The 14,458-nt window shown below is 36.0% G+C and overlaps 1 protein-coding gene across 4 annotated transcripts in view; it reads right to left on the reverse strand.

Moving 5' to 3' along the window:
• LOC107622937 (kinesin-like protein KIN-12D) overlaps positions 747 to 14,458 on the reverse strand; it is a 15,735-nt gene continuing 2,023 nt past the window's right edge. Inside the window, exons 5-39 of one of the 4 annotated variants that reach the window (XM_021114803.1) lie at positions 14,015 to 14,134; positions 13,761 to 13,874; positions 13,574 to 13,666; positions 13,287 to 13,447; positions 13,118 to 13,192; positions 12,913 to 13,000; positions 12,771 to 12,829; positions 12,613 to 12,676; positions 12,452 to 12,517; positions 12,162 to 12,359; positions 11,573 to 11,677; positions 11,249 to 11,484; positions 11,100 to 11,169; positions 10,944 to 11,006; positions 10,508 to 10,552; positions 10,338 to 10,417; positions 10,162 to 10,210; positions 8,369 to 10,042; positions 7,810 to 8,253; positions 6,743 to 7,084; positions 4,649 to 6,649; positions 4,143 to 4,250; positions 3,933 to 4,054; positions 3,724 to 3,811; positions 3,518 to 3,592; positions 3,096 to 3,338; positions 2,909 to 3,007; positions 2,600 to 2,674; positions 2,459 to 2,517; positions 2,235 to 2,346; positions 2,040 to 2,150; positions 1,596 to 1,766; positions 1,456 to 1,521; positions 1,114 to 1,233; positions 747 to 1,025 (exon numbers count right to left, since the gene is read on the reverse strand). In XM_021114803.1, the coding sequence (XP_020970462.1) occupies positions 882 to 1,025; positions 1,114 to 1,233; positions 1,456 to 1,521; positions 1,596 to 1,766; positions 2,040 to 2,150; positions 2,235 to 2,346; positions 2,459 to 2,517; positions 2,600 to 2,674; positions 2,909 to 3,007; positions 3,096 to 3,338; positions 3,518 to 3,592; positions 3,724 to 3,811; positions 3,933 to 4,054; positions 4,143 to 4,250; positions 4,649 to 6,649; positions 6,743 to 7,084; positions 7,810 to 8,253; positions 8,369 to 10,042; positions 10,162 to 10,210; positions 10,338 to 10,417; positions 10,508 to 10,552; positions 10,944 to 11,006; positions 11,100 to 11,169; positions 11,249 to 11,484; positions 11,573 to 11,677; positions 12,162 to 12,359; positions 12,452 to 12,517; positions 12,613 to 12,676; positions 12,771 to 12,829; positions 12,913 to 13,000; positions 13,118 to 13,192; positions 13,287 to 13,447; positions 13,574 to 13,666; positions 13,761 to 13,874; positions 14,015 to 14,134 (7,740 nt within the window). In that variant the 3' untranslated portion in view covers positions 747 to 881. Of the gene's footprint in view, positions 1,026 to 1,113; positions 1,234 to 1,455; positions 1,522 to 1,595; positions 1,767 to 2,039; positions 2,151 to 2,234; positions 2,347 to 2,458; positions 2,518 to 2,599; positions 2,675 to 2,908; positions 3,008 to 3,095; positions 3,339 to 3,517; positions 3,593 to 3,723; positions 3,812 to 3,932; positions 4,055 to 4,142; positions 4,251 to 4,350; positions 4,459 to 4,648; positions 7,085 to 7,809; positions 8,254 to 8,368; positions 10,043 to 10,161; positions 10,211 to 10,337; positions 10,418 to 10,507; positions 10,553 to 10,943; positions 11,007 to 11,099; positions 11,170 to 11,248; positions 11,485 to 11,572; positions 11,678 to 12,161; positions 12,360 to 12,451; positions 12,518 to 12,612; positions 12,677 to 12,770; positions 12,830 to 12,912; positions 13,001 to 13,117; positions 13,193 to 13,286; positions 13,448 to 13,573; positions 13,667 to 13,760; positions 13,875 to 14,014; positions 14,135 to 14,458 lie in introns of those variants that run through there. The other 3 variants (XM_016325017.2, XM_021114804.1, XR_002356559.1) reach the window with 3 other exon arrangements.

Below are 14,458 nucleotides of genomic sequence, written 5' to 3' on the forward strand. Positions count from 1 at the left end.
TAATATCTTTTAAAAAAAGACAACTCTAAAAAATATATTTTTTTAAAAACTCACCCAAACAAATTCTTAATAAGGGATGAATGAATTTTTTTTTTTAGTCTTTCTACCTATTAGCCCTATCTATGATCCAATTTTTAAAGATATTTATTTCGAATTATGTTCAAAATATATTTTTGGCCACTTTCACTTTTTTACTGTTTTTTTTTTTCATAAACAGTACCAGACTGACACACTCCACTCCCATTTATGCTAAAAATTTTTATTATGGAAGATAAATATGTGCAATTCAATTCTGTTAGTGGTGCATGTGATTTTATTTTGATATGGGAATAAGTAATCGCAGGTCCGATTACTTTGTAAGTTAGATTTTCAAAATTTTTTTAATATCAAATCAGAGGGTCCGATTTGTTTGTTGTGATGTTTAAAAAAAAATTCATAAATTGGAGGGTCCAATTTTTGTTCTTAATAAATTGCATGGTCCGATTTTTATTCCCAAAAAAATCAGAGAATCCGATTTCCATATTTTAAATAAAAAAGTTCCACATTTGAGAATAACATATTTATCATCCATAATACTAAAAAATACCATTTCCACCCTAATATCAAAAATAATTTGTGTCCCATTTACATTTCGCAGATAACAAAAAAAATTTTTTTTTTGGTGTCTTGAAAAAAAAAAGATTAATATGCCATATTTTGAAGAGTTAATTTGACATAATAGACCTTTTAGGCCCACTTTTATAATAATAATAATGTATCTTCTTTTTTACCTGTACATACATACTACATACATTACCTGTTTATTTACACGATAATAAAAGAATAGCTCAGGATTGCAAAACATGATACAAATATTAAATAGTGTTAGCTAACACTACTTGCTATCGATCAAAACTGGAAAGGAAAGGAGCTTGGGATGATGTCCTTGGTGGAGTTGTTGCATGATTCTCATCAGGTCTTGAATTCAACGGAGAAACATGTGGCATTAGCTCAGATAATCGCACCTTTTCTTTTATGATTTTATTCTGGGCAAGAGTTACCGTGCATTTCTGTTAGCTATTTTGAAAGTTGATCAAAAAGCATCATTCTCTACTACTTTATCCTGCGCTTTACCTTAAACTTCAAATCTTCCTGTTGCATTTCCAGATTAGCTATCCTGTTCTTGAGCTCCTCTAGTGCCTCCTCAGCTAGAGAGGGGTTTATTTCTGACATTCGCTTTGTAAATCCTGCAGCCTGAAGTGAGCATAATAATTTGAGAGTTAAAAACCAACCAAAATCATTTTTTGAAGTTCAAATAAATGTGTCCTAAATCTTGTCCCTATATGAAGTGAGTCATGGATCAATCATCCATATTATCATATACCAATTACCAAGGTCACTGTCACATCATAAAATATGACATTCAGTTAAACTATTAAAAGGGGAGAGCAATAACCAAAAATCATTGTCACTAACCTTCAGAACATTGGTTGACAATCTCAGTAATTGTTGTGCTAATTGTACTTTCTCTTCTTCAATCTCCTGTAGTATTTAATACATTCGAAATTTTAGACATTAATCGTCATTAGAGACTTGTGTTTAGGTGACTGCCTAACCTTCAGTTTTGTCATCAGACGTTGCTCCTCATTGAAATCAAAACATGGTTTCGCACCAGCAGAAGCACGAAGACGTCCAAAATCTTCCTTGACCCGTGAAACAAAGATGTTTGCCTTTCGTAGATTTGCGCTGAGTTCTTCATTCTGTATTTTTAATCTGTTGTTTTCCTCCTGTTCCATTATTCCAATAACAGCCTCAAAATTGATTTCAAGGAAAATATGATTTCAAGAATACTTATCCATGTAGTTCATAATCCGTTTTTATATTATATGAAATCAGTTTGTTGAAATTTAGTGGTGCAAAATCTAGATAACTATCCTGCATGGTAATAATTACATGAAACCATCGTCAAATGATTCTCTAAAGATTTGAAACCTTAACAGTGCAAATAAAATCGAATCATCCACCATCCATTAATTTCAACTAAAATGGTTAAATACTACCTTAATTTTAGCATGATGATGAATACGCTGCTGAAGGTTTTGCTGACCAGACAGCTTCTTGATTTCTTCCTCCAGTTCCATTACTTTGTTTTTCTTACTTAAATTTTCCATCTGCACAGAAAAGTGAACAATTTTGATGTAAACCGGAGAAAATAGATGTAATAAAAAAGGATATAAAGCATAAAAGAAATTTACCTTCAACATTTCATTCTCAGTTTTTAGTAACTGGTCTCGTTGTCGAAGGTTTTCCAATGCAATCTGTGCAGCTACTATTTCAGCTTGTTTCTTTTCCATTTCTCGCAGCCATCTGGCAGATCGTGTTTGAAAATCATAAGGATTATGTGTGAAAGAGAAGCTAACAATGGTTCAAAATCTGAAACTTCAATATGAACCGCCCAAAATGAGTGAATGTTACTTACCCTTGTCTCTCTTCAATAAATTCATTCAGCTGCTTCTTTAATTTGGTAACCTCCTGTTCCTGAATTGAGCCAGAAGTTCAGATTAACTAAGTTTCAGCATAACGCATAACAAACATATATTATTATAAATTATAAATTTACCTTCTCTTGTGGCTCTAGAGTTTGAAATTGAGCTTTCTCTGCAATCTTCTGCACTTGCCCATTATCCAACAGTGACTACATTGACATGAAAATTAAAGATTAGCAGCAATGAGCAAATAGAACTATGTCCTGTTTATTAAGGAAGTACTTTTATTTGCACCATGTGTTCACCACCATAAAAATGCAGGTGCATTACGTCCTTTAAAAATTATTAATACATAATGATAGCTTAATAGCTATTTGGTTTTATACTAATAAAGTATAAATTTCATAAAGTCTAGCCAATGGCTTTGAAATATTTGAGCTTACCACATAAGAGGTCATATCTAACTTGACTCCAAGTAAATCACGTATTACATCATGGGTCATGCTCTCAGCAGCAGCAAGTCTAGCGTTCAGTGCAAATATCTGGACAAAGAAAATGATGAAATATATTTAACCAGTAACAAAGCCGAAGTCCAACAACTGTAGAATAGGAACTTCAGGTAAAAGCTACCTCTTTCTGTCGACATGCTGCCTGGGCCTCTAGTTCTTCAATGCGAAGTCTTGCAGCAGACAGCTCCTCAACTTTCTCATATTTAATCTGTTGTGCCAGGCCCAGACCAATGCACTTGAAAGGGGAACTGGAACCTCGAGACTTGGAAGCATTCTTCTCGGACTTGTTTGGCAAAGCACTGCTGGATTGTGTAGAAAGCTCCTCAGGTTTGACTTGCTCGACCATGGCTTCCAATGCTTTGAACTGGTTTAAGATAATGATACAATTATATTATATAGCTAAAAGAAATAACTAGGAATAACCTCAGAAAGAATGCAAGATTGAACTCATGAACTGTATGTGCTGAGCTGGTACTGCCAAGTCATAAATTAAACTAAGATGGCATCCAAGAATATTTTACTGAATATAATTACTATATTTACTTTCTGTTTGTACTCCTTTGCCTGCGCTTCAGCATGCAAATTTAGCTCTGAAATATGAGCCTTCATTTGTACAATCTGTTGAAGACAAGTCAAGAGGGGGGAATGGAATTTGTATGTTATATCATAAACTTCAATTAAAAAAAATATAAGAATAAAACATATATATAAAGCACCAGATGCAGTTAGTCATGGTCTAGAAACCTTGCCTCTTCATTCTTTCCTGCTAAATCCCTTTTGAGAACAAGTATCTGATTTAAAGCTTCTTCAAGGCTTTTCTCCCTTTCATCCAAGAATCTAAAGGAATGGAAAGAGAAATAAAATATTTTACTTCTAATTAGCATGTTGTATCCAGTTGTGTACAGTATAAAAGGTGTATATACATCCAAGGCAAACAATTGGAATAAATGCCCTCGACCTTTTCATGTCAGTATCAGCATTTCTAACATTTTGCATCTGGTCTTTCAATGCATGTAGCTCCAATTCTAGATCTTCTCTTTGCAGGCGTTGTCGTTGTGCTTCTCCTTTGATGATGTCAACCTGAATAATAATTCTTAATTTATGAGGTGAAATGGCTCTGAACTAAAAGAAGCTTCCTGTGACATTAACAAAATCATTGACAACATACTTTGTTTTCCAGTACATTTACAATACTTTCCAGCTCTTCAACAGATCTCTCTAGGAGTTTCACCTCTGCTTCCTTTTCTTCAGCATAAACTTTTCGTGTTTCAGCCACCTGCGATTGTTGTCACTAATATCAGATGGGAACATGGAAGAAAACCATAACCCAAGTAGTCAACCGTATGTCACATTCACTGATGAGTTTATAAATATACCTAGTAGCTAATACAGAAAAGAAAATCAATGTATAAAAGATTCAACCAGTTCTTGTAGGTTATCAGTATCACTATTGCACTATTGCTTTGTTCCGTTCCTGCATCAAACTATGGAAGTTTGAATCAAAATATTTCCTGATTATTAATCTAAACTGCACATAAAGTTATAACTTATGCAGGTGCTAGATTTAAAATTGTGCACCATACACACCTAAAGCTAATACGGCTCTGTATATCATTTTACATATCTAAATGATTAGCGCATTCAACTTGATCAATAAAAAGTTAAAAACATTACCTTCTGAGCTTCTTGAGCAACTGCTGCATTAGCTTCAACTTCAGCTTCTGCTTTTTCAAGACTTTGTTTGAGGCAAATTATCTGACCCTGAAGTTGATCCCTCTCGGCAGCAACTTCATCAAGATCATCACTCAGGTTTTTAATTGTATCATTCATTTCGCCAAGAACACTGCTCATTTCCAAGATTTCATCTTCTAAGCTCTCTGTGGTCTTCCTTTTTTCCTTAAGCTCATCATCAACCAATTTTCTCGCTGCCAAGCTATCCTCAATATGAGTTCTAAGATCTTGATTTTCTCTGGATTGCAACTTTAGAGCCTCACGCTCTTTAGAGAGATCCAACTCAAGAGCTGTAATGATGTCTGATTTTTCTTGCAACTTAGCTTCAAACAGTTGACAATTGGAAACAGCATCAGCAAGCTCACCTGATTTAAGAGCAAGCTCCGCTTCTAATGATTCCATTCTAGCCATCATGTCATCGATTTCATCTTTTTGGTCTTTACTGTTAGATGCTGACTCCTGCAGCAAGCTCAGGTCATAGAGCAACCCTTTAATTACATCATCCTTTCTGGACACCTCAACTTGCAGTAAGCTTTGCATTCTAGTTATCTCCAAATCTCTTAGGCTCAGCTCATTCTGAAAGTTGCAAGATGAATCTTCCAACGTGCTGTTTACTTTCATCAACTCTTTCTTCTGATGTTCAAGAACAGAAATGTGATGGAATGAACATGTTGATGCCACATCCTTCTCTATGAGATCTGCAATAACTTTATCATAATCAGCTTCAAGATCCAGAATCTTAACCTGGAGTCTTTGCTTTGCTTCCTTAACTTCAACAACTTCTCTCTTCAATGCATTATTTGAACGAGCAGCATCCTTTAGAAACTCTATGTTTTGTTCAAGGGCCTTGTTTATTTCACCCATCTCTGCAATCCTTGAGACATTCAGATTTAATTCCATTAAAAAGCCCTCCCTTTCCACTCGTGCATGCTGAACTTCCCCTTTTAGAAAGGAAACTTCAACTTCCTTCCCTACAAGATCCACAATAACTCTGTCATAATCAGCTTCAAGATCTTGAACCTTATCCCAAAGTCTTTTATTTTCTTCCTTAACTTCAGAAAGTTCACCCTTCAGTGCAATATTTGAACTAGTAGCATTCTTTAGACTCTCTATGTTTTGTGCAAGGGCTTTGTCAATTTCACCCAACTCTGCAATTTTTAATATATTCTGGTTCAATTCAACTAATAGGTCCTGCCTTTCTACTTTGCGCTGCTGAATTTCTCCTTCTAGAACAGTAAGCTTGACCTCCTTATCCATCAAAATTTGGTCTGCTAACTCAGTTCCTACCTGGGAAAATATTGTTTCTTTCTTCAAATGCTCAATCAGTGTAGAGTACTTGGTGAAGTTCTCCTCCACATGAGCCAAGTGATGGGATATATCTTTTAATTCAGAAGCATGGATGAGTGATTCGAAGTCTTTCGCATACCAGTCTTCCATAAAATATTCAGCTTCAGACTCAACAGCCTCTACTTTCTGCTTCAGTTCTTTCTCTTGATCTAAAAGGGATATCACTGCATCGTTATTGCTCATGTCCAAATCCCTCATCAATATAGCAAGTTGAGATCCCATTTCATTAGACCTCTGCAACATCATCTCCTCCTGCAGCTGCAAGTCTGATATGTTTTTGGCAAACGTGTTTAGCTTCAGGGTGATCTCACCGGCTTCCTCTTCCTTCCTTGAAATACGGTCAAAACTGTGTTTGATGTCAGCCAGCAGCTTCCCTTTTAAGACTCTGCACATATCAAGCTCTTGCTTTGTCCGAAAGTTGTGTTCCTTCAAATCACTTATAATAGAGTTTGATTCAGATAAGCCGTGTGATAGCAAACCATTTTCTGCGTGCATCCCAGTTACTGTTTCAAGTAGAATACCCATGTGACATAGATGTAAGACGGAAATAGCGGAGTCTTTCAAAACTATCTCAGACCAGATCTTCTCAAGCCATGGCTGCACAAATTTAGTAGAATACAAAAACTGGGACTTGATGCAGTGTAAGTCACTAGCTAAAGACATAAAAATTTCCTTGATGGTCAACTGTACCTCTTTGACAGCATCATCAAGCTCCACAATCAAGTTCTTTGTTTCAAGAAGATTTGACTCAACAAGGTTCTCAATCTCTTGATGCTTCGTATCAACAACAGCTTGCAGGCACTCAACCTTGATTATTAAGCTACCCTTCTCATCAAGTAATGTGACTTCTCTACCTTTAAGTCTTTCAATATCAAGCTTCATCGACTCATTAGTTATCATTAATTCATTAATTCTACCATTTGCTTCTCTCATTGCATCTTGAGCTTCTTCAAATTTAGCAAGAATACAGGACGCCTCTGAAGCTTTCTGCACTCTAATAGTGTTTGCCTCTCCAACCTCATGTTCAAGCCACTGCACCAAGAAGCAAGAAGGAAGGTTAGTGCTAACTGCTAAGAGACCAGCGCTACATGGAGCCATTGTGTCTGCATGTTGGACATGCTGCCCTGACAGAAACTCTTTGACACACGTGTGCTACATGTCTATTTGTCTATTGACCAAAATATTTTAAAAAACAAATAAATAAATAAAACAAAATCTCTTGACATGCCCAAACATGAATACATGTATTACGAAGTTACGATGTCTTAACCAAAAAAAGAAAAAAAAAAAAGGAAAAATAAGAATCCTCCCAAAATATCTAATACCACAACCTTGAAACAGTACAAACACAACTAAACTTCATTTTTAAAACAAAGTAAAATAAAATGTTTCAAACAAGAATTTCGATGGAAATTCAAAAGTCCCCTTCTTTTTTAAAGTATTTAAAATTGGCAGTCTGTAGTTTGACATCACTTACGATACCAAGATACTTTTAGAATCTTTTTAAAAGGTAATTTATATAGTATATGTCTAGCAAATAAATGAAGTCGGCATCTATGTTTCCCCAGGACAGTGCTGGTGCTTCATAGGATTCATTGTTAATAGAGAAACGTCCATGAGAAAAACAAGCACACAAGCAAATGAAATGAAATCAAGAAAAGCAAGTGCACATAATGCTAAGAAATCTCCTTACATAGAAGAGCAGCAGCGACAGAGGTGTCACACAGAACATTTTGTTAAATTTTCAAAACAAATACCTCTTTGGTCCGGTTCCAATGGGATCCAGCTTCTTTCATACTATTTTCTAAGTCTCTGAGTTTATGGTTGAGGATATCAAGCTTGGCTTTGGAGTGCTCTTCAAAGTTGATCATAGTTGCCTGCAGGGAAAGTATCTGAGTTTTGAGGCACTCAACACTTTGTCTACTCTGCTTTTCAGAGATTGACATCTCTTTTTTCTCTGCATGTAGTCTTGCCATCTCATCTTGCACTTGTTTTAAGCTTTCAAGAGCACATTCTATCTCTTTTCTCAAAAGTGTAATGGTAACATCTCTTTCACATGCATCCTTGCAGACTCTTCTGGATTTCTGGTTATCATGTCCACTTTTTGTTACCAATTCAGAGGGTAAGTCAGCCAAGTGACCTACACGTTCTTTAGCATATGATTGACCTGAATTATTGTATTGATGTGTTTCAGAACTTGCCTGCAAGAATGCAAAATAGCAAATACTAAATAAAAAAATTCACTAAGCACAGCCATGAGTGAAAAAAAAATGTGACAACCTAAAGGTAACAAACAAAAAAGCAGCATTAGCTTACCCCTATTTCATCATTATCGTCACAAGAAGATGTGCACACATCCATTGAATTTCTGTTATCAAGATTTCCTGAAGGCTTTGCTATTGAGGCCATACATGACCTCATTGAAGAGACTCCATCTCGTAATGTTGCTAGCTGCTCCCTTGTCTTTGAAATGGCACTTTTTTCAATATCTTCAAGCTTTTGTTCCAAAGCAAAAGAATGCTCTTGCTCCTCAGACAGCTTCTGCAATAATCGATTGCATCTTTCTTGCAAATGTGTTGCCTGTGTCTCGGCTTGAACAAGTGAAGCGGAGTGCTGAGCAAGTAGGGCATCCTTCCTACTGTTGGCCTCAGCTAATTCACTAAGCAGTGTATCCTTGTGCTTGAGATCTTTAAGGTAACCAAGATTCACGTCTGACATTCTATCCACAACAACAAAGGCTGCAGTTGCACAGTTAGCAGCATTTCTGAAGTGGTTTTCTGCCGTTATCAACTGCTCCTCCAGCTGTGTCACAATAAATGTTTTTTCACTCAGATCTGATGTTAACTGGATAACTTCTTTCTCTTTTTCCATGCTGTCCTTCTGGTGGGCTTCAGTAATCAGCATTGCTGCACTTCGTAGGGACTTCAACATGCACTCCATATCACTTCTTTTATTGCTTGCATCCTCCAAGCATCTTCTCAGTTCATCAATTAATAATTCCTTTTCAGAGATTTTTCTAACAATCATGCCAACTTGTTCAGAAATCCAGATCCTTTTATTAGGAAATGAATTGCTTATGTGGACAAGTTCATCAGAAGCATCAAGAAGTGACTCAAATCCATCAGAAAGAATCTCTTCAATCTCAGAGGTCAGTAGTTCCCACTCTTCAGCTAGTGACCTTAGGTCCATATCTTTCTGCACAAGCTCTTCACTTAAACTTCGATTATCATCAACAGTAGCAAGCAATTTCTCCTGCACTTCCTTCAATTCAGTTTCCAGATGCTGTATGCTCTCTCTCATTTTTGTTTCCTTCAAACGATTATCATGTACTTCATGTTGGAGCATTGCTAGTTCTTCCTGCATACAGACAATCACCTCAGCAGTTTCAGCCTCAGCCTGCCGACGGACTTCATCCATCTCTTCCTCATTAGATATTTGAAGTGCATGATCTCTTTGATAAAATATGTTCAGTTGCTTGGCTTTTTCGAGAGAGTCATGCATCCTTTTGAGTTTTACCTGTAAGGGAGACTCATTTTCAATCTCTGAACTATTTGAAAGCAAATTGTCCCTTAACTCTTTGCATGCAAATTGGTTCTTCAAGGCCCTGATTTCACACTCTTGCTTTCTCATAAGCTCCAAATAATCATTGTTCTTGTTTCTCATCTCTTCTATCTCTTGGATCGACAGAATTTGTTGAGATTCAAGAGCTTCAATAACAGATTTGGCCTCTTTCAGCTCATTATCTGAATCTTCTAATAGTTTGCTTTTCAGCAAAAGTTTGTCCTTTTCCATCTGAAGATCCTGTTTTAAGCTGCTTTTTTGCTCCTCCAATAGAGCACGGAAAGTCCTCTCTTCCTTCAGAATAATCTTCATTATGTCTAATTCCAGCTGCAAATTCAATATGTCTTCTGTGAATGTATGAGTTTCATGGTTCCCTTCAAGCTTAGGTGAAAGTGCTTGAGCTTCACGCAATGGTTCTTCAGTAGAAACCTAAAATATAGTCATTAAAAGAATGAACATTATTTTTCAAGAAAATGAAAAATCACGCATACAGTGGGTAACTAAAAAAATCTTAAATAAGAGGATGCTTTATCAGATTTAAGGACTACCTTTGTGGCATTTATGTTGGTCAATCTTGGATATAGAGATTCTAATTCCCTGAAAAAATATGCAATGCAAAAATAAATAAATAAATTAGGATTCTTCCGGTCAATATTAAGGGCTCCAATCTTCGTGCATATTATGAAATGAACTTCATCAGTATTCAGTAGAACAAACCGCATACCTACTGAGTTTCGTATTCTCCTCTAAGCAATAATTTAAGTTACGCTTGCATTCTTGTAACTCATCACGTGTTTTTTTCAACTGCAATCCATAAATGAAAGTGGTCACGTATACTGCAACTTTGCAGAAGAATAAGAATGTTCATTTAATTCTAAAGGCAGGATTAAAAACCTCTAGTTCAACAGAGTCTTTTTCTTTCCCGCAGCAGTGGTTTTTCTGCAGAAATAGTAATTGGAAAATGTTACAATGTCGTGTACATTAGTCTATAGGAGTGGCAAACTCCTAATTCGTGTTAAATTCATTTTTATTTACTTTCTGTCGAGTATCCAACATATTTCATGCTAAATAATAATTTATTATTAATAGCTATTAACTAATTTTTCTCGATTAAACTATTAAGAATTACTGAAAACAGATAGAGTGACTGGTAGATTGACAATAGCATCCTTCCTTCTTATGACTTCATGCAATACCATACTAGTAATATATTCGTTCATTGTTTTCAAATGAAATATTCAAATATTCTAACGACAGCCAAAAAGGGAAAGAATTCTTTAAAGACCGAAATGGAAATAATATATATCGCATCAGATAATTATCAACTGACCTGAGCTTCAATGCCATAATTTGAACTACTCAGTATGGAGTTTCTTCCATGAAATTGAAGCAGCTGCAAAAAAGGTTTTTCAATCACAGAAGCTTTGTAACAAGGAATCTAGAGTAGAAATTACTTATCTACCACATATCCTGGAGAAAAATGTACCTGATCCCTCAAAGTAGACACTTCAGCTAAAAGAATCTCTCTCTCCCTCTCTTCATAAAACTCTTGATATCTGTTAGTGTCACCATGAGGAACTGCTAAAATCAGAGAAAATTTATACTACTAAATCTTGGGGGAAAACAATATATCACCTTTTAAGTTGGTCTAGAAGCCTGATATTCTCCACTGCAAATCGAGTAACTTCAGGATTTCGTTCAAGTTTTCCCTTGAGTATCTGAATCTCATCAGACAGAGCTTTATTCTCTTCTAACAAAACTGCATCTGTAGGCATAGAACCAGAAATCTGGGATTCCAGTCTACGAATTTTGTCTTCACGAAACCTAAGCATCATTTTGCAGCTTCTAGCATCCTCCTCTCTTTGATGAACCTAAGCAACAAAGAATCTATACTTAAGGGCTGAACAAATATTTGAAATGTAAAACTCCAAGAGCAGGATGACCTCGTAAGAAAACTACCAAATAGTTTAATTGCTCAATCTCTGCCTCTAGTTGCTTAACAGAAGCTTCTGCCATTTGCTCCCTTCTCAAAGCTCCAGCAAGAGTTGATTCCAATGATTCTAACTGAACCACCAACAATTTTGAATATCATAAACAGAGTCATGGCATGAGACAATATTCCAATTTCATGGAGATACATAAACTAATGACTTGTATGTTGCAATTGACAAACAATAGATGCTAAATTAGCCACAAATAGTAACAAGTCAGTCTATTAAAATAGTTTTCACAATTACGGGAAAATGGCAAATTCAGAGCATGCAGCCTGATCCCTTTAAGCGAGGGGGTTTTGGCAGTTAGAACAGGCCAGCACCAAGATAGAATACATCACTAGTGTGGCTAAGGGACACCATTATGAAGAACCTATCAAAATAACCAAATTTTTCTATCTACTTCAGAAGCTTACCGATAACGCAGTACACAGAAAAATCCGAGAGTAAGAAGTACTTGAAGGACAGCAGAAAACTTGTACAAGAAGAGGCTTATAATTAAGCAAAAAACTGTCACATTCAAATGGATATTCGTTAACCAAAAAAACCAAGTGTACCTGTTTGAAGGACATTCTGATGCCATTGGATCCACAATCAATTATATTATCATCGTCATCTTGTTCATCCATATCTGATCCTGATGCATTTTCTACGCAACATTCTTCTAGAGATTGTTTTATATCTCTAGCAGATGCCAAAGAGAACGACAAAGACCTGGAGACATTCTGGCGTCGTTTGAGGGTAGAGAGCTCCTCCTGCCCGCGTCCCCCAAAAAAAATTAGACCGCGTAATTTTAATTTTCAAATTATTGACACACAGCTTACATTACAAGAAAAACAAATAACACCTTCAAAAGTCGTATTTGGTGCTGTAGAGCTATCACATCCCCAGAAGAATCTTCATTTACCACAGCCTACAAGGACGCAATTTACAACGTGTATTTGATTATTAGAATCATGCCATTCAACATTGGTCAAAGACTCAGAGTTATCATAGACTAGAACTAACATTATTCTGAATGAGTTTTGCTCTCTGAGCAAACTTAAGTGTATTCAATGTTTCAGCGGCACAACTGCAACAGTGAAATAGGTAAGGCTTCACTCTGTATCAGTTAAAATATGTAGAATTTCAAGGAAGGAAACTTAGTTCCAGGCAAATAAACTAACCATATAGAAGGGCTAACATTGGCAATTATCATTGTTTTTGAGTTTCCACCAAGAGAGTCCTGCATTTTGTGCCAAATATAGTAAAGAATAAGGATCAGTTTGAGAATGAAAATGTCGAAAGCAACCACTGAGTGGGATTAACCTGAAGAAGAAATGTTAGCCTAGAGTCTCTATATGGGATATGCCTCTGCTTCCCATTCGCCACATCCACTAGTATCATAATTACATGACTGTAAGATTGATTAGAAGATATCAGTTACATAAAAATAATGCACAGATAAGACAATTATATCTTTTGGAGTTCTAAATATATAAATATGCTTTAGAGAGGGAAAAAAAAAAGCTACCCCAAAGTAGATAGTGACTTATTTATGTTAGCTGCTTCCTTTAGTCGCTCACCCTCAGCACCAGAAGTTTTCTGTCTGTTATGAATGAGAACTTGGTGAGTACATGTTCATAGGTATCTCAAGCTACATTTGGTACAACCACATATCAGGAACCACATTATCATGTTACCTTTCTGAACCAGCTAGATCAACCAGGTTTAGCCTAGCAAAACGGTAATTGGTTGTGGAATCTTTCTCCCATGTGCTTTCAATTACACACGTAAAAACACTGTGGGACCTACTGCTCTCTCTATTCATGTTTGTTGCTGCAACCTTTCTATTTGCCGACCCCTACATTTCATAGATACAAAATAATGGGAGAAAGTCCACGGCAGAGACAATACATTCTAACGTAAAATTAAGTAAATGAGAGGAGAAATTTTGTTGGTGATGCCTCAAAAAAGAACACAGGAGTACCTGAATTAGAAGCCTAAGAATGTCACTCACACTTTGAACCTCAAACTCGGATAGGTTTTCTACATAAACCCCCCTCTTGACATCCTCACGCAGCTATGTAGATAATGCAGCAAAAGTAAATATACTAAAATAGTTAAAAACTTTACATATTTACACAACCATTAGATGATGGAAGAAACGAACTTACTAGCAAATTGGTGGATGATGGATCAAGTAGATCCGTAATCTGCTCATTGTAAATCTCCAAGAATGAACACTTGCAGTTGTATTTTAAATTCTCATCCCTTCGGCTTTCCTCTTCCTAAAATTTTAGTATAGAAGTGGCAAAAGTTCTTAAAAAATGGCGGGCCAAATATTTTAGTCATACTAAAAACTAGCTTTCTTATACAAATTATAAAAAAAAAAAAATATAAAACTAGTAGCAGTGAGAGATGAATTTACGGCTTGGATCCTGGCAAACAAAAACTCAAATATTCGTGGAGTCATTCCGCGATGGGGGCTGGGCTTCACATCTAAATCTTCAATGTCACCGAGCATTGTGTGTGTTTTTCCACTTCCTGTCTACATAATTGACAGACTTATTCATCATCTTATGCTTGAAAAAGAAACAAGCTGTGGTCACTTATTGTCCATTTCTAGTTATGTTATACAGCACCAAAGCATACAATTACTTTAAAAAATGCATATATTGCACACTTGAAAATTTTGGGGCAAATATTTCAATGCGTATACACTTATACAGCCCTACAGTAAGTTAGGCATAGAAACAAGGATGCATAAAACAACTGAAAATGCCTAAGCTATGCTTGCTGTTCTTATTAAGAAAATTTGCTCCCATTGCATCCCATTTCCTGTACAGCAGATACTCTTAACATATCCAAAGCA

Source organism: Arachis ipaensis, chromosome B10 (assembly GCF_000816755.2).
Source record: "Arachis ipaensis cultivar K30076 chromosome B10, Araip1.1, whole genome shotgun sequence".
NCBI classification, from domain to species: domain Eukaryota; kingdom Viridiplantae; phylum Streptophyta; class Magnoliopsida; order Fabales; family Fabaceae; genus Arachis; species Arachis ipaensis.